General features: G+C 36.8%; 1 protein-coding gene across 3 annotated transcripts in view; it reads left to right on the forward strand.

The window, feature by feature from the left end:
- Positions 1-24,242, forward strand: part of LOC139960962 (uncharacterized) — a 38,862-nt gene that overhangs the window by 8,977 nt on the left and 5,643 nt on the right. For 2 of the 3 annotated variants that reach the window (XM_071959691.1, XM_071959692.1), the window contains exons 3-12: positions 8,718-8,742; positions 9,209-9,382; positions 10,458-10,484; positions 12,210-12,355; positions 14,196-14,304; positions 18,092-18,151; positions 19,994-20,154; positions 20,564-20,632; positions 21,927-22,020; positions 23,940-24,086. In XM_071959691.1, the coding sequence (XP_071815792.1) occupies positions 8,718-8,742; positions 9,209-9,382; positions 10,458-10,484; positions 12,210-12,355; positions 14,196-14,304; positions 18,092-18,151; positions 19,994-20,154; positions 20,564-20,632; positions 21,927-22,020; positions 23,940-24,086 (1,012 nt within the window). The remainder of the gene's footprint in view (positions 1-8,717; positions 8,743-9,208; positions 9,383-10,457; positions 10,485-12,209; positions 12,356-14,195; positions 14,305-18,091; positions 18,152-19,993; positions 20,155-20,563; positions 20,633-21,926; positions 22,021-23,939; positions 24,087-24,242) is intronic. The other variant, XM_071959693.1, reaches the window with a different exon arrangement.

Below are 24,242 nucleotides of genomic sequence, written 5' to 3' on the forward strand. Positions count from 1 at the left end.
TCCTACCTTACCATACACAGTTGCTACGCTGCAGTGATGATGATGAATGAGATGCCTTCACCATCCTCACTAAGTATTTGAAAAAAAAACAAGGTGTTTAGATGCAGACCTACATATGACTTTAACCTGTCAGATGGGGGATGTCAAACTTGTGGCAATCCAGGGAGCAGCCATATGGCTGTGACAATGACATCCCAGCCTTCGATGTAATCCAGGGAGCAGTCCTATGGCTGTGACAATGACATACAAGCCTTTGCTGTAATCCAGAGAGCAGTCATATGGCTGTGACAATGACATGTACCAGCCTTCGCTGTAATCCAGGGAGCAGTCATATGGCTGTGACAATGACATGCCAGCCTTCACTGTAATCCAGGGAGCAGTCATATGGCTGTGACAATGACATGCCAGCCTTCGCTGTAATCCAGGGAGCAGTCATATGGCGGTGACAATGACATGTACCAGTCTTCGCTGTAATCCAGTGAGCAGTCATATGGCTGTGACAATGACATGTACCAGCCTTCGCTGTAATCCAGGGAGCAGTCATATGGCTGTGACAATGACATGCCAGCCTTCGCTGTAATCCAGGGAGCAGTCATATGGCTATGACAGTTACATGCCAGCCTTCGCTGTAATCCAGGGAGCAGTCATATGGCTATGACAGTGACATGCCAGCCTTCACTGTAATCCAGGGAGCAGTCATATGGCTGTGACAGTGACATGTACCAGCCTTCACTGTAATCCAGGGAGCAGTCATATGGCTATGACAGTGACATGCCAGCCTTCACTGTAATCCAGGGAGCAGTCATATGGCTGTGACAGTGACATGTACCAGCCTTCGCTGTAATCCAGGGAGCAGTCATATGGCTATGACAATGACATGTACCAGTCTTCGCTGTAATCCAGGGAGCAGTCATATGGCTGTGACAATGACATGCCAGTCTTAATTCGCTGTAATTCTCTGAACACTCGGTCATCAAGACAGAAGCGCTTTATATTTATATGTTCGAGCCTTGTGTTCATCTAAAATCAACATGAGTAGGTCTAACACCTTATGGATTAATTCACTTACTAATCTGCCAAATTTTCGCTTTTATAAATATATCCGCATTTGATTAATTTTCAACTACTTATCTCCATAGCCAGTATTCAATAATCTGGACATTTGCTCTTCCGTTGTATGGGATAGTTCACTTTAAACCCAAAGAATTATATCTTCATGCCCCTGTATGGCCAAGACAATTGTCTCTGAGAAGTTTCTTTGTATATTATGTAATATACTTGCCTTCTGAAACCAGATCAAGAACTTGAAAGAATTGTTTAATGTACAGGAGATACAATACAGCATACACTAAGCATGTATATACATATGAAAATTTGGCTTGAGCTTCATTGAGCGAAACAAACTTGACATTCTCACTAATGTCCCAAAATTATACTGAGTTTGAATCAATTAGATATAACTGCCAATTACATTTTGATAATGTACAAGAAGGTCTTATTGGAGAGTTTCAGTAGTACAATTTCCTTTTAAAAAAGATTGAAACGTTTGTCCATAATTGTCAATTTACCCGAGGTTTTAACTCACATGACAACAAAATGACATAAGATACAACAGGAGTTAATAAATTGGCTGTATTCTGAGAAATCTATTGAAATCGGCTATGAGTGCATATGATGTGTTAACATAATAGCTGCTTAATGTCCATAACTAATTTCAAATTGAAACATTTTAAGATATGTTACCATGGCAATAAAAAATAACAGTTACTTACTTACGGCAACTTGGAAATAATCAAAGTACATTTAAGTATCATACGAAAACACTTAAATTCCAAATGAAAGTGCTTTTTTTTTTACATATTTTAATGACGTGAAGTAAAAGAAATTGTGACAAAAATTGACCTTGACCTAAATGAACTTAAAAGTTATATTCAGTCTTCACTTCTCTGCACCATCTTAGTCTTGTAATCCTTCTCATGATGTTGCTTCATGTTTGCTTGGTTTGCAGTGACAGTTTAATTTAAGGTTTTTTTCTTGATCTCTAAACTTGGACGCATGCTTCCTCTTGTATTCATCATATTCCCCGGCCCCCCCCCACCCCACCTCCGACATTTTCTTTTCGCCCTCCATCTCCATGCTTTCTCTTTGCTTGTTAATGGCATGAATATTGGTTTTGAAGAAGTTAGTCTTACCCATAGAACAACATTCATAACTGATGACAAACTGGTGAGAATGTATACCTGTAACTTATCTGGGTACGTACCTGTGCATATATGTCAATAATGCAGTATGTACAGCAGCATACTGATTGAATAACTAATACAAGGTCTGTTAAAGTTCAAGGTGATATTGGTCAAGTTAACTCTTTGATTTAAACGCCATATCATTCTGCCAGTTTAAGATTGCATTGATGTGTAGCATTAAATGTACATAAATGAACTATCCAACTAGTTTTACCTCTATCCTACTATTGGCAGTTGTTTACAAGTGGAAGTTGTATATTACATTTGATTGTTACAGTGGTACTATAATACAGACCGAGTAGAGGTCTAGAACTTTCGTGAACTGTAAATGAACCTCTGAGTAATTAACCTTGTCATCACACTTTTTACATACTGTACATGTGTCACATAGCATAATACCTATTGCAATAAGTTGATAACAATTGTATGCACTATTTCACTTGTACATGTTACACACTATAAGTACACAATTTGTGGTTACAAACGTGACGGTTACCTCAGGTGACAAATAAAAAAAGGTACCTTAAACACCATGAAGATACAAGTTACAAATGATATGTTGCAATGTGTTGTGATGATCGACCTAGACTGTACTTTTCACCATTTATGAAATTAGGGAAACAAATTTGAGTTTCCACAACTGGTGTGACATTAAAAAAAGAGTAAAATTTTGGTTAAATTCATGTGACATTGCAACATACCAACTGCAGCTAAAACTGTTCTATAATTATCTAGATTGCCCTATAAATTAAATCAACTATATTAAAGACTAAAGCTTTTAAAGTTTGTTCTGTAAATTTTTTATTTCTTTAATCCACATTCGTAGTTGCCTAATTAGTTGTGACAACAGTTCATGTTGCCATGGTGATATAGACTATATACATGTTCAATATTGTAGGTTTTTAAAAAAAAATAATATGTTTCAACTAATATGCTACCACTTCCAATATAGAAAATGAAGACATAATAAACTTTAAAAAAAATCAAAATATTGTTATCTTGTATTGGCTCCATTGCTTTGTGGTTTTGTGTTTTGTGTTTTTTTTTTTTTTGCCTTCTTTAAGGATGAATGAATCAAATTTTCTTCTCTCCTACATGTGACTCAATTTTTGTCAACATTTTGGATTTTCCCAATTGACAAATTACCCTTGAAACAGTTGTAAGGGGTCCATCAAAGGAAATGGCTTTATCACTGACACATATATGGCAAGTTTAGCAAATTCAGTGAAGGCTACCTTACATGCTCATGGTTATAAATCCTCCATGAACACTTGTGAATAACAAGGATTGCCAATATGATAAACACTCAGTTAAGATGGGTTTTCAATTTTTTTAAGACTTTTTTTACAAACTCTGTGCCCATATTAGCACACCTAGAAACTTTTCATCTTGTAAAAGTGTGAATAAATAACCTATGATGGAGTGTACCACTCAGAAAATTGATTATATAGCTCAGATCAAGGTCATAGTTCACTTGTTTATCACCTCAATTGTTTTGCTATTGTAAACAGCATTATATTATATAGCCTACAGCAGTGTGGAATTGACAAATATACATATATCACACCAGGAACCTTTGGAATGATTTCTTGTGTTAGGTGGTTTGTGGTAGTCAAACAAGTTTCAGATTTATGGCTCTAATGATATTTAATCAAACCCATATACATGTACTTCTACCATACAGGTTAAGACAACTGTTTATACAAAACCCATACTGATGTTTGTTCACAATGTATAATACTGTATTGTAGGCTACTGTAGCCACACACATATACAGTGCAAAGGTTACTTGTACTTTAATACAATAGCTGATACTGAAGAAATTTGTTCAAGGGGGGGGGGGGGGGGGAGGACTAAGGGGAGGAGAAAGAGGGAGGGATTTGGAGGGGCAGAAATGTTCCTTTGCCACCAATAGGGAATCAATTTTTGCAGTATGGTATATATATGGAAGTAGTTGCTTTTCTTTGGAAAATTGTTTCAGCCTATGCGAACTAGATTATCAATTGTATACACTTGTAAGCTCTTCCATATCACCAGCTCTGGGCAGGGGCGGCGATTTGTTTCAAATATTGGGGGGGACATTTGCTTGGGTGCAGGCGCTTAGCAACTACATCCCCAAAATTGTTCGCGCGCTTCGTGATATTTTGTATATATACCAAATTTCATTACGGATGCGGTCCGTCTCATGGGCGCAGATCAGTCTTGGATAATAGTGGGGACGAGTATCTGTTCTCTGATACTATCTAAGCGGAGCGCGACCATTGGTTCGCGCGTAGTGCACAAGAATTTTTGGCAAATATACCTCCCAGATCGCTGGAAAATAACACTTCCCAGACCCAATAATGCTCCAAAACCTCCTTAAATTTGAGATCTCATGGCCTAGAAATTTAAGTTGGGGAAATACATGGGTGTCTGCAGAAAAAAATTCAGGGGACAAATATTCCAAGTAGACTTTTGTATACGATGGGTCTGGGTACTCTCCCAGAAAACAATTATAGACTGCCGCAAATGCGATTTCCTTCCAAAATTTAACAACTGTGGATAAATGTAATAAAGTGAGAACTGCTGCATGTCATTTGCACAATGCTGGATCAAACTGCGCCAAAGTTCAATACAGGGAAATTTGCAATGCAGCGTTTGGTCAAGACAAATTGGTGGGGACACGGTATATCATGTCCTCACCACTGAAAAGTTGGTGGGGACGCGTCCCGCTGTCCCCACCAGGATCTGTGCCCATGGTCCGTCTAGCTAATTCATTTCGAAATAAGTAAAAACTACTCTCGGTGAAAGTCTGTGTCGTTTTTTGGTAATATAGTAACAAATTATGACACGGTTAGACATGCGCGTAGCGAGGAATTTGCCAAGGGAGGGAGGGGCGAAGCTTGCAGGCACACTTTCTGAGCGTGGCGCCACTATGAGTTGGCATGAAGCATAAAAGAAAATTTGGCCCGAAAATGCCTCCCAGATCGTTGGAAATGGCACTTCCCAGGCCTTGTAAGTTGCATCTAAGCATTTTCTATTTTGAAACTACTAGCGATATAAAAAAAAAAAAATATGCTCTTATAGCCACAAAAAAACTATGCCACCAAATATTGGGGGGATATAAGATATTATATCCCCCACCTAAAATATTGGGGGGACATGATGATGTCCCCCCCGTCCCCCCCCCCCCCATGATCGCCGCCCATGGCTCTGGGTCAATTTAAAGTAAAGCATTTGTGCCATCATAGTAGTTTAATTGTTTGAAAAGAAATGTTTGTATTGACTCAAGATTAGTTTTGAGTACAAACAACAGTTCTAGTATATTCAGGGTTTGTTTTTCTTTATGGTATCGTTTCCAGAATGTGATGTCTACATTGGCCAATGTATAGTAAACATGTATAGGATAATAGGTGATAGTAAGCATGTATAGGATGATTGGTGTTCTAGTAATAATGTATGGATGATAGGTGATACATACTTAGAATTGTTTATCTTGTCATAATTTCTCAGAGAAGAAAATTTTATCAGGGTTTGATCATAACTAAGAAATTATGATAAGTGTATGTGAGGGACAAATAATTTCCAGGAATATATTATACTATATGTTTATATTCCTAAGCTTTCCAGCTTTAGTCAAGCTTTAGTCAAGCTCGACTTAATGTTTAATATAGCAACACTATACTGTCCTTCATGTGTACATTTCTAAATTTTGTAGCTTTAGTCACTTGGATCAAGGCTCATATTGTAAATAACACTACTATACTGTACTACATGTATATATATATTTCTTAATTTTGTAGCTTTGGTTACTTGGATGAAGCTAATTTTGTTATTATACAACAGAGCTGTGTGAATTTGATCTCAGTCTCAATCTATGCATGTCTAAAACATTACTCAAAATGATCGGAATTGATCAAGCAAATTAAGACATCCCTTGTTCTTTAAACATAAAAATAATTAAATGTTTACCTTTAGCAACATAAAATGATGTTCACCTTTTTCTTCATAAAGCTACAAAACAATATTAATTCAATAATAACTAGAACCTATATTGGCATTTTTATAGGAGTTTGATATCCATTCAATCGGTATTGGAAATTTGTACATTCAAATGGAGCATTGGATCTTGGGCATTAAACCAGCTGTAAAATTTAGATAAAATACTTAAAACTGGATTATTTCTGTGGCAGATCTGCACTTTTTCCCCCTCAAGAATATGCTCAATGCTAATTGTTATCCTTATATCATGTTACAAAAAGTTAATTTTTAAAATTTTGTTTCTTGAGAGATGGGGGAGGGGTGGGTGGGGGAGAGAGGGAGGGAGGGAGAAATGCACACATGTGTTCAATGGCAGTACAACAGCATACTGTATGCTGTGAATGTGTGACTTTTAAATAAACTTGTGAGATTTTCCAGACATCTAGGTAATAGTTGTATAGTTGTACGAATCTAATAATGTTTGCTACACTTTCATAAAATTGAAACTAAATAGGTCTATATGTTGATTGCTAACCAAACATTCCAAGTTCATATTTAAATATTTTAACAAAATTGCAAGTTTGTTAATTCAACAGTTCATAATACCGCTTGCAGAGCAGTTTACTGTTGTTATGGCTTACATTATAATCACTATATGTAACTATGCTTGAGTAAAGTTTACAACTAACCTTGAAATATAAGTAAATAAAGGCAGCAAACAGTTTATCCCAATTAGGTAGACTTGCAATTAGCCTCTCCGTGAATCATTAAATGAATCCGAAATGATTTAATGCCACTTCACCAAACTTTTCCAGCACTGGTAATAAATTTTGTCAACTGTCTTACCAAGGACGCAATCAAACCAAACTTAAGATCACTGCACGGTTGATCAAAATTTTTCGAGGTTTTTTGCTAGTTATTAGAAATGTTAAATCCATCATGTATTGAAATTAATGATGCGTATAAATGGGATCATGAAAGCTTAGTGTGAACTTTGTAAAAGCTGTTTGTGCATGGCTAAAATCATGGCCAAATTCATGAATATATTGGTTGAAGTGGCATAGAGTTGATTGGTATAAAATTTGTTTCCTTTAAGAGAGAAAACTAATGTGGTATCTATATTCCCATGCATAGATCTACAGTAGTTAGATAAATGTCCGTAAACTACCCATAGTTTCTGGAACAGTGTGTAGGTCCTACATTACTTCATACATATTTGTGGTAGGATATATGCATAGTTGTTATAATTCACAGGTTGTCATTGATTCAACACTGTTGAAAGTATGTAACAGTATATATGCATAACATATATTAGGATCCTCTTTGAGTTTATCTTGAGAAGTTTTTTATACTGTTCGTTACAATTATTGAATCATGATTCATAAGAACTTAACAATACAAGAAGGAAGGACTTCAGGTAAACATTCATGGCACTGGAATAATTCTTCAATAACTGGAGAGGATTTTGAACCCAAGCTCCCATAATGCAGATATTTACATGCCTAAGAACAGTGGATATCAAGGCACATGGTGACAAGCATGCAATTTCTAATAAAGTTGAAGTAGTATGGAAGATACCATATCCATTCTACAACCCTGGATTGGTATATAAACAACAGACCAATGGCAAGTTGCCATCACAGGCTATATGTTTTTAGCCCATATCTACTTTTTCATGGACTAATAATTGCCCATATATATGCATTGAATTCTTTTCCAGCTCTTGATGTTCCTTTTAAAGGTATTGAAGACTCGCCCCAAACAGCGTGCGGCCATCTGAAAAAGTTAACTTTCCGTTGCTTGCAAGTGACGTTTTGTTCGTGTCGCTACAAAATGCAGACAGTAATGAAACGTGATACCTTAATTGTTATCTTTAGCTGGACACGAGATGTCCATCGCTGTACCGTTTGTACACTGTGCTGTGGCTATTGACCGCAGCTGTATGTACTGGCTGTACACTAGTGTATAATTACCCACGGTAGCAAGCTGTGTGTGTATCTTCTGGGATCGATGGTGGTGTTTAACACTTCTGTTACACCTCATTCGAAACTAGGTCAAATTACCGGCATTAGACGTTTCTTTTTGCGCAAGTCTTCACACCCTTTAAGCTGTATTTTGGCACTGTACCATTACTATGCGGTTTGAGGAAGCATTTGGTATTTACCTAAAACATAATCTGTCACCTAAAGCAACCAAAATTACACCAGCCGTGATAGGCAAAAGCTTCAAACATTTTCATAAAAGCCAAAACATCACGAACAGTTTATTGGAGTACATATATATAGAAAACTTTCTGAATTGGACTGAACAAGTATTGGGGGCAATTTTGCTACTGTTAACTAATTGGATCAGCCAACTGGTTATATGTAACTGCATGCACAAAACTATTTTACTTACATAGAAGGGAGGGGGGGGGGGATTGGGGGATGGATCCATTAATGTACAATAACATGTCAGGACCCAAGACAATTGAGAATACCGCTTTAAACAGCTTACTGTTTGTCCTCTCCGCAGGTTTGGACTGTTCCTGGTGACGAAGGTAAGTGTCAAAACTAAAACTGCTTAACAATGACATATTTGCAAATTATCTCAAATTTTACTGTACATACAGATTATGTGCATCACATCAATATTTAGCTAATAAATACCAGAAAGTCTTTGAAAATGTCTCGCCCTCCATGTTAATTATCACGAGAGAATGAAAACTTTATTGCGTTGCTAATGTTTCTGTAGCTGGGGCGGTTTCCAAGATATTCAGCTTAAAGCATCAGTTTTCAACAAGTAAGAGAGATATTGAAATTCCTGGACTGATAGCAGTGCTTTAATTTTATAAACAGTCTACAGCAATTGTTATTACTGTTATTATTTCTTAAATATTTGTGCCCTAAGGTCACCCTTTTATTTGTTCGATTACAATCCCATTTTCAGAAATACATGGTCACTTTAATATAAGACTTGCTGACCAAACTTAGAAAGTTTCTCTTTAATTGTGAATCTTCCTGCAGATGGTTACTGCTATCCCTTCGATTGCGGGAATCCCGAAGACACCAGCAAAAGTAGAGTAATCTTCAAATCGGTGGACGTAATTTACGACGCGAGGTGTCGACCGGCTACAAATTCTGAAGGCGACTGCTATCAGCGAGAACACTGGTCCTACATTGGGCTCGATATATCTTACAGTGAGTTTGATGTATTCATGGAAATAATTCAACGCTTTAGGCTTCAGGAACTTGATATGTTACATGCCATCAGTAGTTGACCTCACTAAACTAAACGTCGATGTATATATGAGGCAGCAGGCAGCTTAGCTGGGTAAGGTTAAATGGGGTTGCGTTAGAGATCGGTAGTGTGCATGAGTACAAATCCCAAGATTACGAGTACAAAGTCCCAAGTACGAGTACACTGACTAAAGTTATACTACTGGCAAACGGCGAAAGTCCACAGCATTAACCAGCGGTAGATATTGTCTGAATTCCGAGGCCAGCAATATATATGTCATCACACATTGACAAAATAACAGACCCCTAGATGATATGACATACGTATAAACCAGGATTTGTTTTTTTCTATATGGAACAAGGATTTTCTGAAGAAGCACCCCCTAAAGAGTTTCAACGGTTGCGTATACATGCTTATAACATGATTTGTGATTCTTTTGCCCTTTAATACAGTCGCAAACTAAATCTGGTCAGTTTGAATGTTTTTTGACAGTTGACATGTATCCTGAAACACAGACCGACTTTGTCGTGTAGTCCAAGTCCCTTTGAAGTGATTCCTGACTGGTTGATTAGTGGCTTAATTGAAAATAAATAAAAGTGATTGTATCGTAAGTGGACTTGTACATCATGGTAGCAGATACTCTTGTGGTCGTTGAACAAAGAAGAGGAGATTGGGGGGGGGGTGGGGATGGGGGGTGGGGGGTGGGGGAGAAAAAAATGGCTATATAGCTATATTTGCATGCAGCGATCTTTAAACTTGAATTTGCAAACAAAACAGATTTTTTCTGAATCACAGTACGTCCATAACCTAGACGTAAAATAATGTTTCCTCCACTTCAAATTTCATAATATTTTTTTGACATTAAAATTGATGAGTGTTTGATACAGGTCTCTATATGGGAGCAATCTCAATGTTTCTAATTCTGTTGATCACCAGGGCTGTAGTTTTGTTGTAAAGCTTTTAATTTCGATGCAATTTATTTCAAGATTTCAGAGACAGATTAATGAGCAAAACATATATCTTTCTTCATTAAAGTTTGCTGCTTGTGCAATGACCTAGTAGGTATGCTTGACTTTATATGCTTGAATGTATTTTTTTCCTTCTTTAAATCACTTAGCTTGTTTGTTTATAGTTCACATCTTTCGGGTTGCTTGTGATTTCTGTATCAGAGCTGTGCAAATGGGTTATTGTTTCAGTCATTGGTTAGAGCATTTTCTGTTTCGTTGTAAAGACATAAAATAAGAAGTTTGCTCTTTGGAAAGATTTCACTTTCCTTTTTAAACCAACTTTCTCTTAATTGGCTGTGATTTTTCATCTGTGCTTATAATCCTGGATGAATAAAAAAAAACGACAAAACCAGTACCCTGCAAGCCCTCCCCCACCCGCCCCCGGCAAATTATTGTGCAAAAGGCCATTCAAACCCAATCCGCAATTCTTTAACCTCATGCAAAAGGAAAAGCTAGCAATAGAAAAAAGTTCTTTACTCCATAACTGCAAACACACCTTGCTTTTGATGTCATATGAATGTTTTTTTGTATGAGTGTTTGTTGGTTCTTGGCAAACAGCAACAAAGAGTTGTAAGCAGACTGCAAAATGCAGGGATAGGCTGTATAAAATACATTGTATGCCTTGTGTATGCTTGACTGCAAGATAATACAATATAGCTGAAACCACACAAAAGAGCTGATCAAAATATTAGTTCAATAGTGTTACCCTTCTGATGTGCTAGAGCATGGCCCTGTAGGTTCAACATTTAATGGATCATACTAGCATTAACCTTTTGAAATTTTTCTACTATGATTCATATCAAGTACAAAACGAAACAAAGATACAAATTGTTGAAAGTTTCAATTTTTAGCCATTTTTTGTAATGGGATTGGAATGTGATATGAGAAAGTTTCTTTAGAGAAATTTTTTTAGGAATTTAAATGTAATAATTTGTTACTCCCAAGAAATGGGAATGGATGCCCTTAAGCTTAGACCAATTCCAGTCATAATCTGAGTAAGGAAGTAACGTGTGTGTTTGGTAAAGTTCACCTGATGGCCAATACTCAAAGAACTGCACTCAGGGTATAGAGAGATATACATGTCAGTTCATCTTGCAAAAGAGGCAGTGAAACATTACTTAGATAACCTCAATACATTGAATGTTAATTGTTGTTTGGATAAGGTTGGAATTGTTTTATTTTTTTTATCATAATCATTTTCATGCCTAAGACGGAAGCGTTTCTCCTTGGTCTCAGAAATGCCTTCAGTAAAGAAATACATTTGTGAATTTACTAGAAACTGTTTTTCATTTGCACGAGATGGTATTTCCACCTACTTTCAAAGTCTGACATTTGTGTCATAAAAGTTTTAATGTATATATATATGTTATTTATGAACCCTCATAACCATATTTAATATCGTAATCATTTTCTTAACATAAGAAAGAAGCAAAGCATAAAAAGTCTGACAATTTATATTTCTGAGAAATATTAAGGACTCGAGAAGTATGACAGAGTCTTAAGAAATGTGGAGGAGTTGCTATTAAACATTCTATAGGGCATATTGTGTATTGTCTTTAGGTGTGATTAACTACTTTCAACCTGTCATTAAGTCAAAATTACAAAACATACATCAAACTACAACTTATGTTGCTATACCTTAGAATATAAATTACTTTTCAAAACTGGGAAGTAAGATTTCTTTGAAGTGCTCGAGTCAAAAGGAAAGAAAAAAATAGAAACCACAATGATAATAAATTATGCCTTTTTTTTCTTCATAAATTTGTTTTCCCACTCTCAGCTTTTACAGAAGGAAGCAATTCCACGGCCATTGTTTTTGGACTCAAGACTTTAGATGGAGCAGTTTCTCCAACTATTGGTACCATGGACAATATATGTCATTACATCTCCCTCAATGACACAATGAGAGGAGACCAAACACATGACGTAAGTTACAAGTCATAGTACAATGTTTGCGGGTCTGGGAAATGGTGGAGTACGTATGGTCTCCGGACCAAACCTTGGGGTAATGTGGACATGGGAGGTTGAGCCAGTTGGCGCATGCTTTATTGTGATTATAAAAAGTGCCCTTTTGTTATATTTCAAGTTCCAGTTTGTTGCAAAATTTTCTAAAAATGTACATAAAACTATAAATTTTGAGGCAACTAAAAGTCACATGTCCCACTGCCCTCCAAAGTGTTTCCTTCTCCCCCTCCCTCTCCCCCCCCCCCTCTTCCTCCTATGTTGCACCCTCTTCCATTGCCTGTGGTATTAAAGTTGCTACTTGAGATTGCTGTTTAAAACTTGTCAGTATTGGACTCAAATTTCAGCATTCAAGTAACGTTGCTTCAAATTTCTTAGAAATATGACCCACCGTACCTGCATAATTCTTTGATATCGAGATGGGTAACTTATACGGCGTGTCGTTTGTACCATCCCTATGTTGTCGTCGCAAGAAGTATTTTGATGTCGCAAAGACCTAGACTAGTTGACTTTCTCTGTGAGAGAAAATGCTCGTCAGGTTTAATTGGCATTAATGCTCATTGAAGGCAGAAAATGACTGACCGTTTGTTTGACTTTCTATATGGAGGTATTTTAGACTCTATATATAGCTATAAAGAGTCCGAAAAAGTCCAACAAAACAGAAAGTCTATGTGTTGGAAACAATGGATTAACGACTTATACAAATTAAAGCATATACACTGTACTGTAGTTACAGTGCTTCTTTAATAATCCATTGATGTATGGATAATCTCAGAATATTTCAGAAGCACCCGTTAGCTTCATCAACTTCAAAGTGAATGTATTTAATTAAATTTAATTAATTTTAAATTAAGTAATAGCTTATGCCAAAAATTACATATCATATACCCAGGTTTACAACACTTTATTGTAAAAAAATTTATGAAGGCAGTTAACTTTTATAGACTCTATATAAGAGTCATATCGAGATACGTACGGTAAATACAAAGACTATAGATACATTGCTCAAATCAGTCTTATATTGGTTTGCCACAACAGTCTTGCTGGAGTTCATGTAGGATTAGGAGGACTAAAATCAAATGGATCAGATATTCAGTCTAGGCCAGCTGGTACATGCAGTACAGTGTCAGAATCAGTAATTGTAAACCAGTCATGACTCGAGTCACTCGCTCTCTAAAGCGACTAGACTTGTACATCATTGGTAAACGTTTTGCACAGTTATGGAAATGAAGACTGCAGTGACTTGAGGCACTCAATAGACTTGAGTTGACAAACATTTCCAGCTGTGACTTGTTACAACTCTGATACACAGTATGCCTGATCAAGGGTAGGCTATATTAATTGTTCTTCATATCCAATAAATTGGGGTCCGATCATGGACTACAGTATTGCCAAGTAAGTCATTTGTCTGGGCTATGTGATAGTATTTTTATTTATGAGTTATTTTTGTTGTTTTGAGACTGAGTTATTTTGCATAATTCTATCAACTGAGTTTTATTGTTGTCTATTTTGACTTTTCCTTCCTACCTGTCACTACAGAGCTGTTGCACTCTTATTCTTAGGGTGGTGCAAATGCAACTTGTTAATTTTTCAAGCTGCCCTTTATAGGGGAATGTCATTCTGATCCAATCTGGTCAGCCCCCTCTCATTCTACCAAAAAAATATAACTTATAAATTTGGGAGAACCTGCTCGGGTAAATGTTTCTTAATCTTTTTATTATAATTGCATATATTCATGTACATGATAAGATTTTATTTTTAATTTTTTTCTCCTCTTTGTATTCATTTTGGTATCTTCCTCTAGAGCCTGTTTCACTACACTGGATTTGTCGGGCTACATCCTGCTGCTAAATATGAGTTGACCGCTAGGCCCATGTGTGGTCAAGTTTCCACCCAAGAAATAACAGTACAGGGTATGTTAGAGTCACCGTATCAGTTTACACGTTTTCCTTTTTTTCATATTTCAACAAGTTTTTATCTCACAATTTTAAACAGTTAGTGGAATCTATTAAAACAATTAAAGCATCAACATAAACAAGTAAGCCTGCTCTAACTAGCTAACATATATCATCAATATAGCCTTTAAAGTAAAATTCCTGTGATTTAGCATTTTTCTAAAGTTTGAATATCTTGAAAACTGGAAATAGCCATGGAGACATTACCAGCACACAATTTTATTTCCCCTTGGTTTTTTCACTTGGACTGTCACAAATCAAGGCTATAATTGTGCCTAGAGTCATCCTCTACGGCCTCGATCGTTACGCTGACAATATGATTGATATTACTGCTTGTTTTTGGCACTAATGTGTAGGAAACAAATCACACAATGATGAAGATATCAATGCACCATTGTGCAGAGACAGGGGGAATGAAAAAGATAAACTCATGTCTTGTCAGTATTACCAAAAATGCTTTAGAGTTTGGTATCGGTTGGGTCGTGTGTATAGTGAAATGAAAGAGGTCTTTAGAGAATAAAGTCAGAGGGATCTGTTTTATTATGTTTTAATTTTTACAACAACACTTCTATAATGTAAGCCACAGGATAAAGGTTGCATGGGTTGTTACCTCCTTCAGTGAAGACTATACTCATTCTAGTTTCATGCGAAGCTGCATTAGCCATTACACAAATCAGAGGTTGACTTTAAGCACAGATATGTTATATTGAGGTACTTATTTGTTTTTCCACAAAAGTAAAAAGTGGAGGGAAGTCTTCCATCAAGCTTAAAAGCTTTACAGTGTGGAAGACTCCCTGAAAAAAAAATATATATATATATATATATATAAACACATTATAGACTGTTATAGACTGTTAGAAGAATATTCCAGGGTTTTCATATTAATCATAGATACCCACCAAAAATTAGTAAACAATATGTCACTACAGTATACAATTTATAGTTTGAGAAAAGAAAAATGACTTTTCAGACCCACCACAAGCTCCCCCCATATCTTAAAAAGTACATATATGGCTGTGATATATATCTGACATATTATCTTTGTCCAGACTGTTCAAATTATTTCTAGGGCCTAGACCATTTGGTCCAACAACAACAAACATGGCCCTTCTTAGCCACTGCAGTGTTGCAATATTTCAGACCATTTAGGGAAGGCTCGCAAATTTAACCGGCGATGATCGAAGGCCCAGCCAGCAGCACACCACTGCTCATTATGCAGTCTGCATATCGCTCACGCTTGAGTGCACACACCCACGGTAACTCCGTGCAAGTAATGAGCATTGAGCTCCCAACACAGAAGCGCTGCTATTGTTTGTAAACAAAAGCGGTACTTGCCTTTTCCTGGTCTGTGGTTTTTACGTAACAATGGCACTCTGACCACAGTAGAAGGAGATTTATTTCAAGAACGAGTTGAAATCTTCATGAACTATTTTCGTATCGAATGTTTCAAAATACTTTCAGACTTCTTTTCATGTACAAAGTATTTTCATTCACTAACACTGATCCATCTCTCTTTTCTCTACTCGAACAGTAAGTTGGTACACCTTTCAAATTTTACGGAAGATCGAGCAAAATACTTTCGAAAAATTCACGCGAAACTGGCATAACGTGCTAAATGCAACAAATGCCATGTAAACAAGGCTCTAGTACACCCATTTATGAATAAACCATACGACCACATCTGCTGTTAAGCGGGGGGAAAAGAAAGTATTTTCTAGAATTTCCACACAAAAAAGAAAAAATAATTATCCTACCATAGTTAAGAGTATAGTACATAGCCTAACCACTTCGTCGGTTACGGATCTCACGTAACAACAAAAACACAACTTATTGTATTTTGCGAAGTTGACGTTTTCTACAAGGACATGGAAAAAATATTGAGCATTTAGTTAATCATGCCAAGTGGCCAAAAACATGGGATTGCAAGGTTTACTTTGATAAAGATGGCCATACTGTAGCTATTGGGGCCTTGATATCGTGCTATGTATGTATGGTATAGACTGTGCCTCGTGTATCATGGGGAACAGATTGTTTTGTTCATGCGGATGTGTCGGTTAGCTTGAGGTGTGTTTTATATACATCCATGGTTTTACTTTGTTACGGGGATATAAATTTTCTTGAACGTCTAAGATAATATTTCGCATAACTTTACCGATTCTTTACTGACTGACCTAATTAATTCTAGAGTGGAGTCAAAATAGTTTACTCCATGAAAAGTTTTTTGGAAACGTGCCAAAAATGTTAACAAACAGGTGTTAGACGGGGGTTGTTGGAAAATCCGCAGCACATGTACAGTAGCCTACCGTGATATTTAAGTCGGGGTAAACACTGCAGTTAACTTGTAAACTGATGTACGTATAAAGCACGCTGTTTATTGTTAGGCAGTCTAGAAACGGGGCTTTGCCGAACGTAGTTTGTTTCATAATATCGTCAGTTTTGTAAGTTAAACTTTTTAAAGATTGTCAGACAGGTTAAATCTCTTTTCATTTTATCACATAATATAGCTACTCTAACTTGTCTCTAACAGCAGACTGTTATTTTTGCCTGGCTCTGATGAAATACTACAATCTCAAGTAACGTTGACAAGTTGTCAAGAAATAAATGTCACGCAATGTGATACAAAAAGTCATATTACCCATTCATGAAGGCTTCAAACGCAAGTTTTCAAACATTGGTTCAGTGTATAGTACAATTACAACTAGTCATACCGTTGTAGTCTGAACCGAATTTATGCTTTATGCTAAACGATCTGAACAAACGTAATTTCTCAAACTAAATTAAAATTATATCATTCGTGACTTCGTTACAACTAAAGCCAAGTAACTCTACTATGAATAAGAATTATTTGGTTTCTTTATTAGCCATTCCATTTCGTAAAGCGCCATGCAATAACAATTTTTCTTGCACAAGTCGCGAACTGTTCAGGTTTTTAAAACCCGAAAGCAGCTGCGCAACGTGAAAGTAAGATCACGCACATGTCTTAGCCTACTGTCTGACTGCATGATTCACTTGGAGGTGATTCTGCATATAGATACGTACGAGAGTTTTAATGGTTAGGCTATATATTTACTGTCATTTCAATAAACTGTTTATAGTACGAACGAAAGAAAAGTCCCCACAGGTTTGAGAGATTGTCTAGAGCATTGATGATGTAGGTTTTTGTGTATTAAGGGATTCAAGACCAAACGGAGTGTCTCCGTTAGTTCAATTACAAAACACGAAATAAAAAATAGCGATGAAAGCGCCACGTAAAATTCATGTTACGAGCACAAACCGTCAGCAAAGTACACACAACTGTGTAGTAACTCAATGCAGTTACAGTAGCCTATATGTAGTAGCTTTATTGATAAACAATTCTCCAACCTGCAGAGAAAGTTCTATAACCCTTTTGTGTACATCCTGGACCAAAGTGACCAGTACATTGTCTGGTCTTCTTTTGTGCATAAGAGGCTTAATTTGTGGTCTCATAGTCAAGTGCATACAACTGTCCACCGACTCTTGGAAGGCAGGAAATGTGTGCGTTCAGGCATGACTCATTACCAGCTGGTTGCTGTGCTCATTACACTGGATAGCAACGGTTGGGCCTTCGATCATCGCCGGTTAAATTTGCGAGCCTTCCCTTACCAACATGAATGTAATATCACTAGATAAATACATAGTGTTGTGACTTATGAATGAATCGAAAACAACTGGTGCTATGGAATCACAGATAGTAACATATATATATCTAATTTTCTTATTCCAGATTGTTTCAAACTCCGCAGTTCTGACAAACATATCGATGACTACTTTTGCAGTAAATCAAGTAAGAAGAATTACAAATTTTCCACAATCAAGTAGTCTTGTTTTTTCTCTTTCTATTAAGGAACTGAAATTAATTGTTATTAAATTAGTTGTTAACAATTGACAATTCATAATCATGGACGTTAGATTATGAATCTAAGAAACTGACTTCGGTCAGCTTGCGGCTTTAATAAGCCAATGAGGCTTCTTCGCAAGTTCCTGCTTGCAGGAGGATCTAAAATACATACATAGGCTTATAACGTTTTTGGGTGAATAAAATTATCAAAATGTTCTAAAGTCGATCAATGAAAACACATATTTCAACTTTCTCTCACTGCTCTCAAAACTTTTTGTATCACTGAACTTGAAGATATACAAAACAAACCTTTATTAAGCTGATCGGCAGATAGCCGATTGAAGTGTATCATATCTGACTAAGGTCACTTTTACATTTGATGGTCAATCTATCTGGAATAGTTTTACTATTGCATGCATGAGTATACCAAGAAAGGCAATCAACGCCTTCATCCCCTTCCACATATCCCCCTCCCGGTTGCACCCTCTCCATATCCTCCCACCCAAGCTTCCCCCTCACTACCATGCAGAGACATAATGCAAAATATACCAATATACACACAGCTTTACTGGAAAGCTGGAATTACACATCTGCATTACATGGCAACCCTATCAATGTGGTTTAATATAGCACGGAGGCCATTATGTTTTGTAAAGCAGGCTAAGAATGTGTTTTAATTAGTGCAACAATCTTGAATTGATATGACATTTATCTGTTTAACTATATGTTGTAACAACGGTTATTAAATATGTGTTATTTTCAAAGCCACATTCATCAACATTTGCATGTGGGCTTTTTCCATACATTGAATTGTCACCTGTTTTGATTTGCCACAGGCGCGTAGCCAGGAATTTGCCAAGGGAGGGCCAACCTTGTAGGCAAATTATCCAAGCCGTAGATTTGGCATTGGAAGCTATATAAGCGTAGTGCGACCATGAGTTGGCGTGAAAGAAAATTTTGGCCGAAAATGCCTCCCAGATCGCTGGAAATGGCACTTTCCAGGCCTTGCAAGTTGCATCTAAGCATTTTCTATTGGAAATTACTAGCGTTATCATAAAAACGTACAAAAAAAATATGCTCAAGGGGGGCGGTTGCCCCCTTCGCCCCCCTTCCCCCTTGGCTACGCGCCTGATTTGCCACCTCTTGAACTCTCATACTAGCAGATGAAATAAACATCACTGTACTCCTCTTACATTGAAAGCCAGTGTCTACATTGAAGCAGCAATTAAAAAAAAAGCCTTGCTAGTTTGACCTAGAAAAGTTGTCAGAAGTGAAACTTGTGATTAACCATTGAAGACTGTGATTGCTGTACATATTCTGAGAACTTCCCTCTTCCTTTGACAACCATAAATATGGTTCTTTCCTATATTCAATTTGTCTGGGTTTTATCCAAACAAATAGTGACAAGCAAAGGTTTGCCCCTATCACTATTATCTAATTTCAAAGTATACAACTGATGACTCATTTGTTATAAATTTGATATTTGCTTTTGGTTTTTTTCTTTTGTCATCTATTTAATTAAGTGCTTGTTTATTGGTGATGTTTCCTCTTTCTGTTTTCCATGTATTTGTCTTTGTTCACGGGGACCTTACATTTAGTTATAGCTTCTTTGGACTTCCCCTCAACCCATTTTATTCATTTACATTCATCATTTCATTTAAGCTGCTTAAAGGTACACATTGTCTCACATTTTTGTATAACTCTACATACTATAAGTATGTCAAGCGACGATGGTTGAAATAAAGTTTTTCAAATCAATCAAATCATTAATTTCTCCCTTCTCTAAAGCTCCAGCAAGTTTTCTACCGTCAGTGGGGGTTAACAGCAGCCTGTTTGCATATTGGACGGTCTGGCCTGAAGATTCTCCCTTCACCAGTTACGTGGTCGAATTATTGTCACTATCATTAACCTTACTAGAGAAGGAAACAATTCCTTACGAGAAGAGCCGGGTAAGGCCATACATTTGCTATCATATTAACAAAACTCTACAATATTGAACATTTCTAATGGATTGTTCTGTTTCTGTATGTGCGTAACTTCTAAAAACCAAGGGTACAACCTTCAACAGAGAAGCATATAGTCATGGATTCCCAAGTTAGTTTCGAGATTGGCGGTGGCAGGGGTCAGACCAATGTACATGCAGTGGTGTTGAGCTTGCCGCCCGTGGAAGGACCATGTACATATGAAAATCGTTGCCCTGAAAATTTTCAGGGGCCATGGCTCCCCACACCTCTCCCTTCCTCCACCCCTCCTCTGACCATCATTTGGCCCTGGTATTACTGAATGCCGATAACTGGTCACGACAGCTATAATTGAATGAGATATATTTATGAATATTTCACTATTTCTGTCTTACAGTCCAATGGTACACACATGCTTATGACTCATCAGTTCCCGATCTATGCACCTGGGGAATACTATGTGGGGGTAAGCAACGCTCGTTTCTATTGTTTCAAGCGTGGAACCATAAGACACTCCACGAGGAGATCACCTGTTGTAAAAACTTGACTGTGGAAATCAATCTGTTAGAATTTAGACTGTCGGTTGTAAAATGTAATTTGCTTTATGTCTTATTTAATAAGCTGAAACCTGAAATTTATTAGAACTTAACCTAAAACAAGGACAGCCCATGATCATATCTGAAAAGTGTTATACACCCCATCCATTTTCTATTTTGGATGAGATACAATAGTTTACATGATTTAGTGTAGGTGTCACAACACCTCCATCGATTCTTGGCCTCTTTGTCTGTGGTCACGTGTAGTAGCTACATGTTCTTTAAACAGGACACAACCTTTTACCAGGATCATGTGACACCTCACCTGACATAACGTCATCATGATCATAAGGTCACAGTCTTCATCTATAAGGGGACTGGGGTTCAGAGTGGATCAAGTTGTCTGACTCTTTTTGCCCAGGCATAATGTTGGGTGACTATTCTGAATATGTATCATGGACCCAATAATCTACCACAGTACTGGCAGTTGCTATGTTGGAACGTCATTGTTCAGCTACAAATATATCAGCAACAGCCCACCTAAGAATGAGATCAGATACTGAATTTCGTCCACGACAAATCTGTATCCATTGTATGTATACATGTCATCATAAAGTAACATAACAAAAAGTATGGTATCTTTTCCTGACAGTTTTCTGTTGTATCTGATTGTAGCTGATGTGATGGTACATTAGCTTAACATGATACTGGAACCTTTTTGATTGTATGACAGCCTTTCCATGATAAATTTGAATTTAAATACCGAGCATCATATCTTGAATTTACTCCAAAACCAATGTACATATATATATATATATATATAGCTGCAGATCAAACCTATACATAAAGGCTAAATGTTGGTGCAATCGTTCAGATTCAGATGATGGAACTATGAGTCCTTCTGTTATAACAGATTAAAAAATAAGGATTGGAAATCGCAGCGGAGTCATTTTCCCAAACAGCAAACTTACACAAAGCCTCCATTGACATTTATCTAGCATGTCTCGACACAAGAATTCACTTCTCATTTTTGTTACCGTGCCATGAATGGTAACAGAAACATAGCACTGCAGAGGTGCCAACAATTTTCTGTTTTATTTCTTACTGTCGATAAAGGGTGTATGCATTCGTCACCCTCCCTACACACTTCTGACCCAGTCTGAAGGGAATTAATTCAAAATGTAGCCCTTTACCCATTCTCTGTTGGTGTTTGCAATACAACAGATTTATGCCCAACCAGACAAAGCCTGTAAGGGAGACCCCCACTGGCCCACGGATCAGTGTAGTGCAGTTAAAGCAAGAGTGAGCACCGCAATTGGTGAGTTTTTTTAGTTTTTACTAACTGATGATGAGGGGCGTATATTTCCTTGTTTTATATCGTGTCTGTGTGATGATAGTAGAAGAACACTGCCTTTTATCAAGCTTTCTATTTTCTCTGTTTTAATGAGAAATCAGTGATTACAGTATCTGATATGAGACTTATGTTGGTTTATTGAAGAGGCAACACTGGGTGCCCTGTGATCCACTCAAATGGGTCAAATGGGGTATTTTAGTATAATTGACTTTAAATGTTGGCCAAAAGGACATGGATTTTTAATTTACCAAAATGTGTGGAATCAAAGTTATTGCTGATGTGTATGTGGCATGAGATGGAAAAAAAAAATCAAAATTCCTATTCCTAGAATTTCTATAATGTTACATTATTGTCATCGACATCTATCTGCATATTTTAGTTTTCTGCTCATCAATGGCAATTTGTGTACATGCCTAGTGTTTGATGCTCATAGTTTATGTACCCCCCCCCAAGATATGCGAGGCAAATACTGATATGTTTTGTAATATCTTACATTAATCCTTGAAGAGGTCTTCCTAACTGAGACAAATGAAATTTTTGATTCGATCATTCTGAAGGACTCCTCAAGTAGAGCACCTTTTTTGAAAGAATCTGTGTAATGTTTGTTTATGTTTTGTTCTACTTATATCATAGTTTCTTGCATTGTCATCATAGGGCGGGCATTATGTACTGCCATGATGCCACTGAGGGAAAATAAAGTGTGTGTCCCACTTGGTTCTTGTCTTTACTAAGGCAAATAGAGTTGTTGATTAAATGGTGCAAAGATTTTGTCACAAAAAGCCCATCTCTTTTGAAAAACAATATCAAAGTCATGAATAAGTGCTATTTGAATGACTTTCAAAACAGAATAAACAAACAACTCTTTTTAAGTGTTTTGTGTGAAAGTTACATCACAACCTTTGTAATATTCCAACTGGCATAGCATTCTCCTTATTTTCATATCTGTTGTTAGACTATGATTGTTGATGTTTTTTTTCTTCTTCCACTTTAAATTTGAAAGCGATGCAGATGGACATAGAGGGATTAATTGTTCATTGAAACTACTGAGTATGAATTTGCATCATCATAATGATTTTTTTTTTCTGTATTCCCCATCGTAATAAAATTAATGTCAAATGCATTTTGTTGATCACTCATCTCTACCTAATTCCTCTAGAAATGACCTTCATTTAGTAATTTTGTCACATGATTTTATAGCAACATTAATGTCAACATCAGTCAGTTCTATATTTTTTTAACCCATTTTATCCAATACTAATTCCTAGAAGGCTGTCAAATAATACTAGTGTGCCAGCTAGGCCAGAGGTCAAAGCCAGCTTCAGAAATGTCTTGTTTTCATATTTTGGAGGTTGGATGAGAGTGAAAATGTTTCAGGCAGTATTGACAGTAACCCTTGAGTAAAATGCTTGAATATTTTCAGCCCATCTTATGACCAATCACAAGGGTTTTGTTGGTCCCTTTTTTTGCCCGTCCTGTTTTCTTTGGACAAATTTAGAAAAATAATCGATCACATTCATTCTCTGTCAGAAGATCGTCAACATAGTGCGGCCAAATTTTAGCATTCCAAAAAGCTGACAGAAATTTTCAAAGGCTTGTTGATGGATGCCCTAACCCTCCAAATAATTTTCAACTTGTTCGATTAGTCCTTAAAGAAGTCTCAGAGATGGAAGCTTCTGCGAAACGGCGTGACCATTAATTGACTCTCTCTAGCTTTAATACATTTCTGGTGTGTCTCTGAGAGATTGCAATTTGTCAGTATATTCACAATGGTACTTTGGCAAATCAAATGCTACGAAAAAACAGAAAAAAACAGATTGTTGTGAATGTTCAAAACTGGAATTTTACTACAGTCCTACTGATGGAATTTTTTTTTTTTTTTTCAGTTCATGAAACGGAAACAGTCACAGTTGAGGCAAAAACGATAAACATAGAACGTACTCTACTGGTTGTCACGCTTGTGGGGACTTTGTTGGTCTTGTTCTGCTTTCTTGGACTTTGGTTAATGAGACTTTCCTGTTCAGATCACAACAGTGAGTGGACATTCAGTCATTCATTTTTTTCATCCATCCATTCTTTCATTCATTTTTATATTTTATTCTTTCTATTAATAGTTATATTTAATGGTAATATTTCATCATTTGTTTTTATCCCTTTGAAAAGGAGAAGGGGGGGGGAGGGTAAATTTC

This window comes from Apostichopus japonicus, chromosome 20 (assembly GCF_037975245.1).
Source record: "Apostichopus japonicus isolate 1M-3 chromosome 20, ASM3797524v1, whole genome shotgun sequence".
NCBI classification, from domain to species: domain Eukaryota; kingdom Metazoa; phylum Echinodermata; class Holothuroidea; order Aspidochirotida; family Stichopodidae; genus Apostichopus; species Apostichopus japonicus.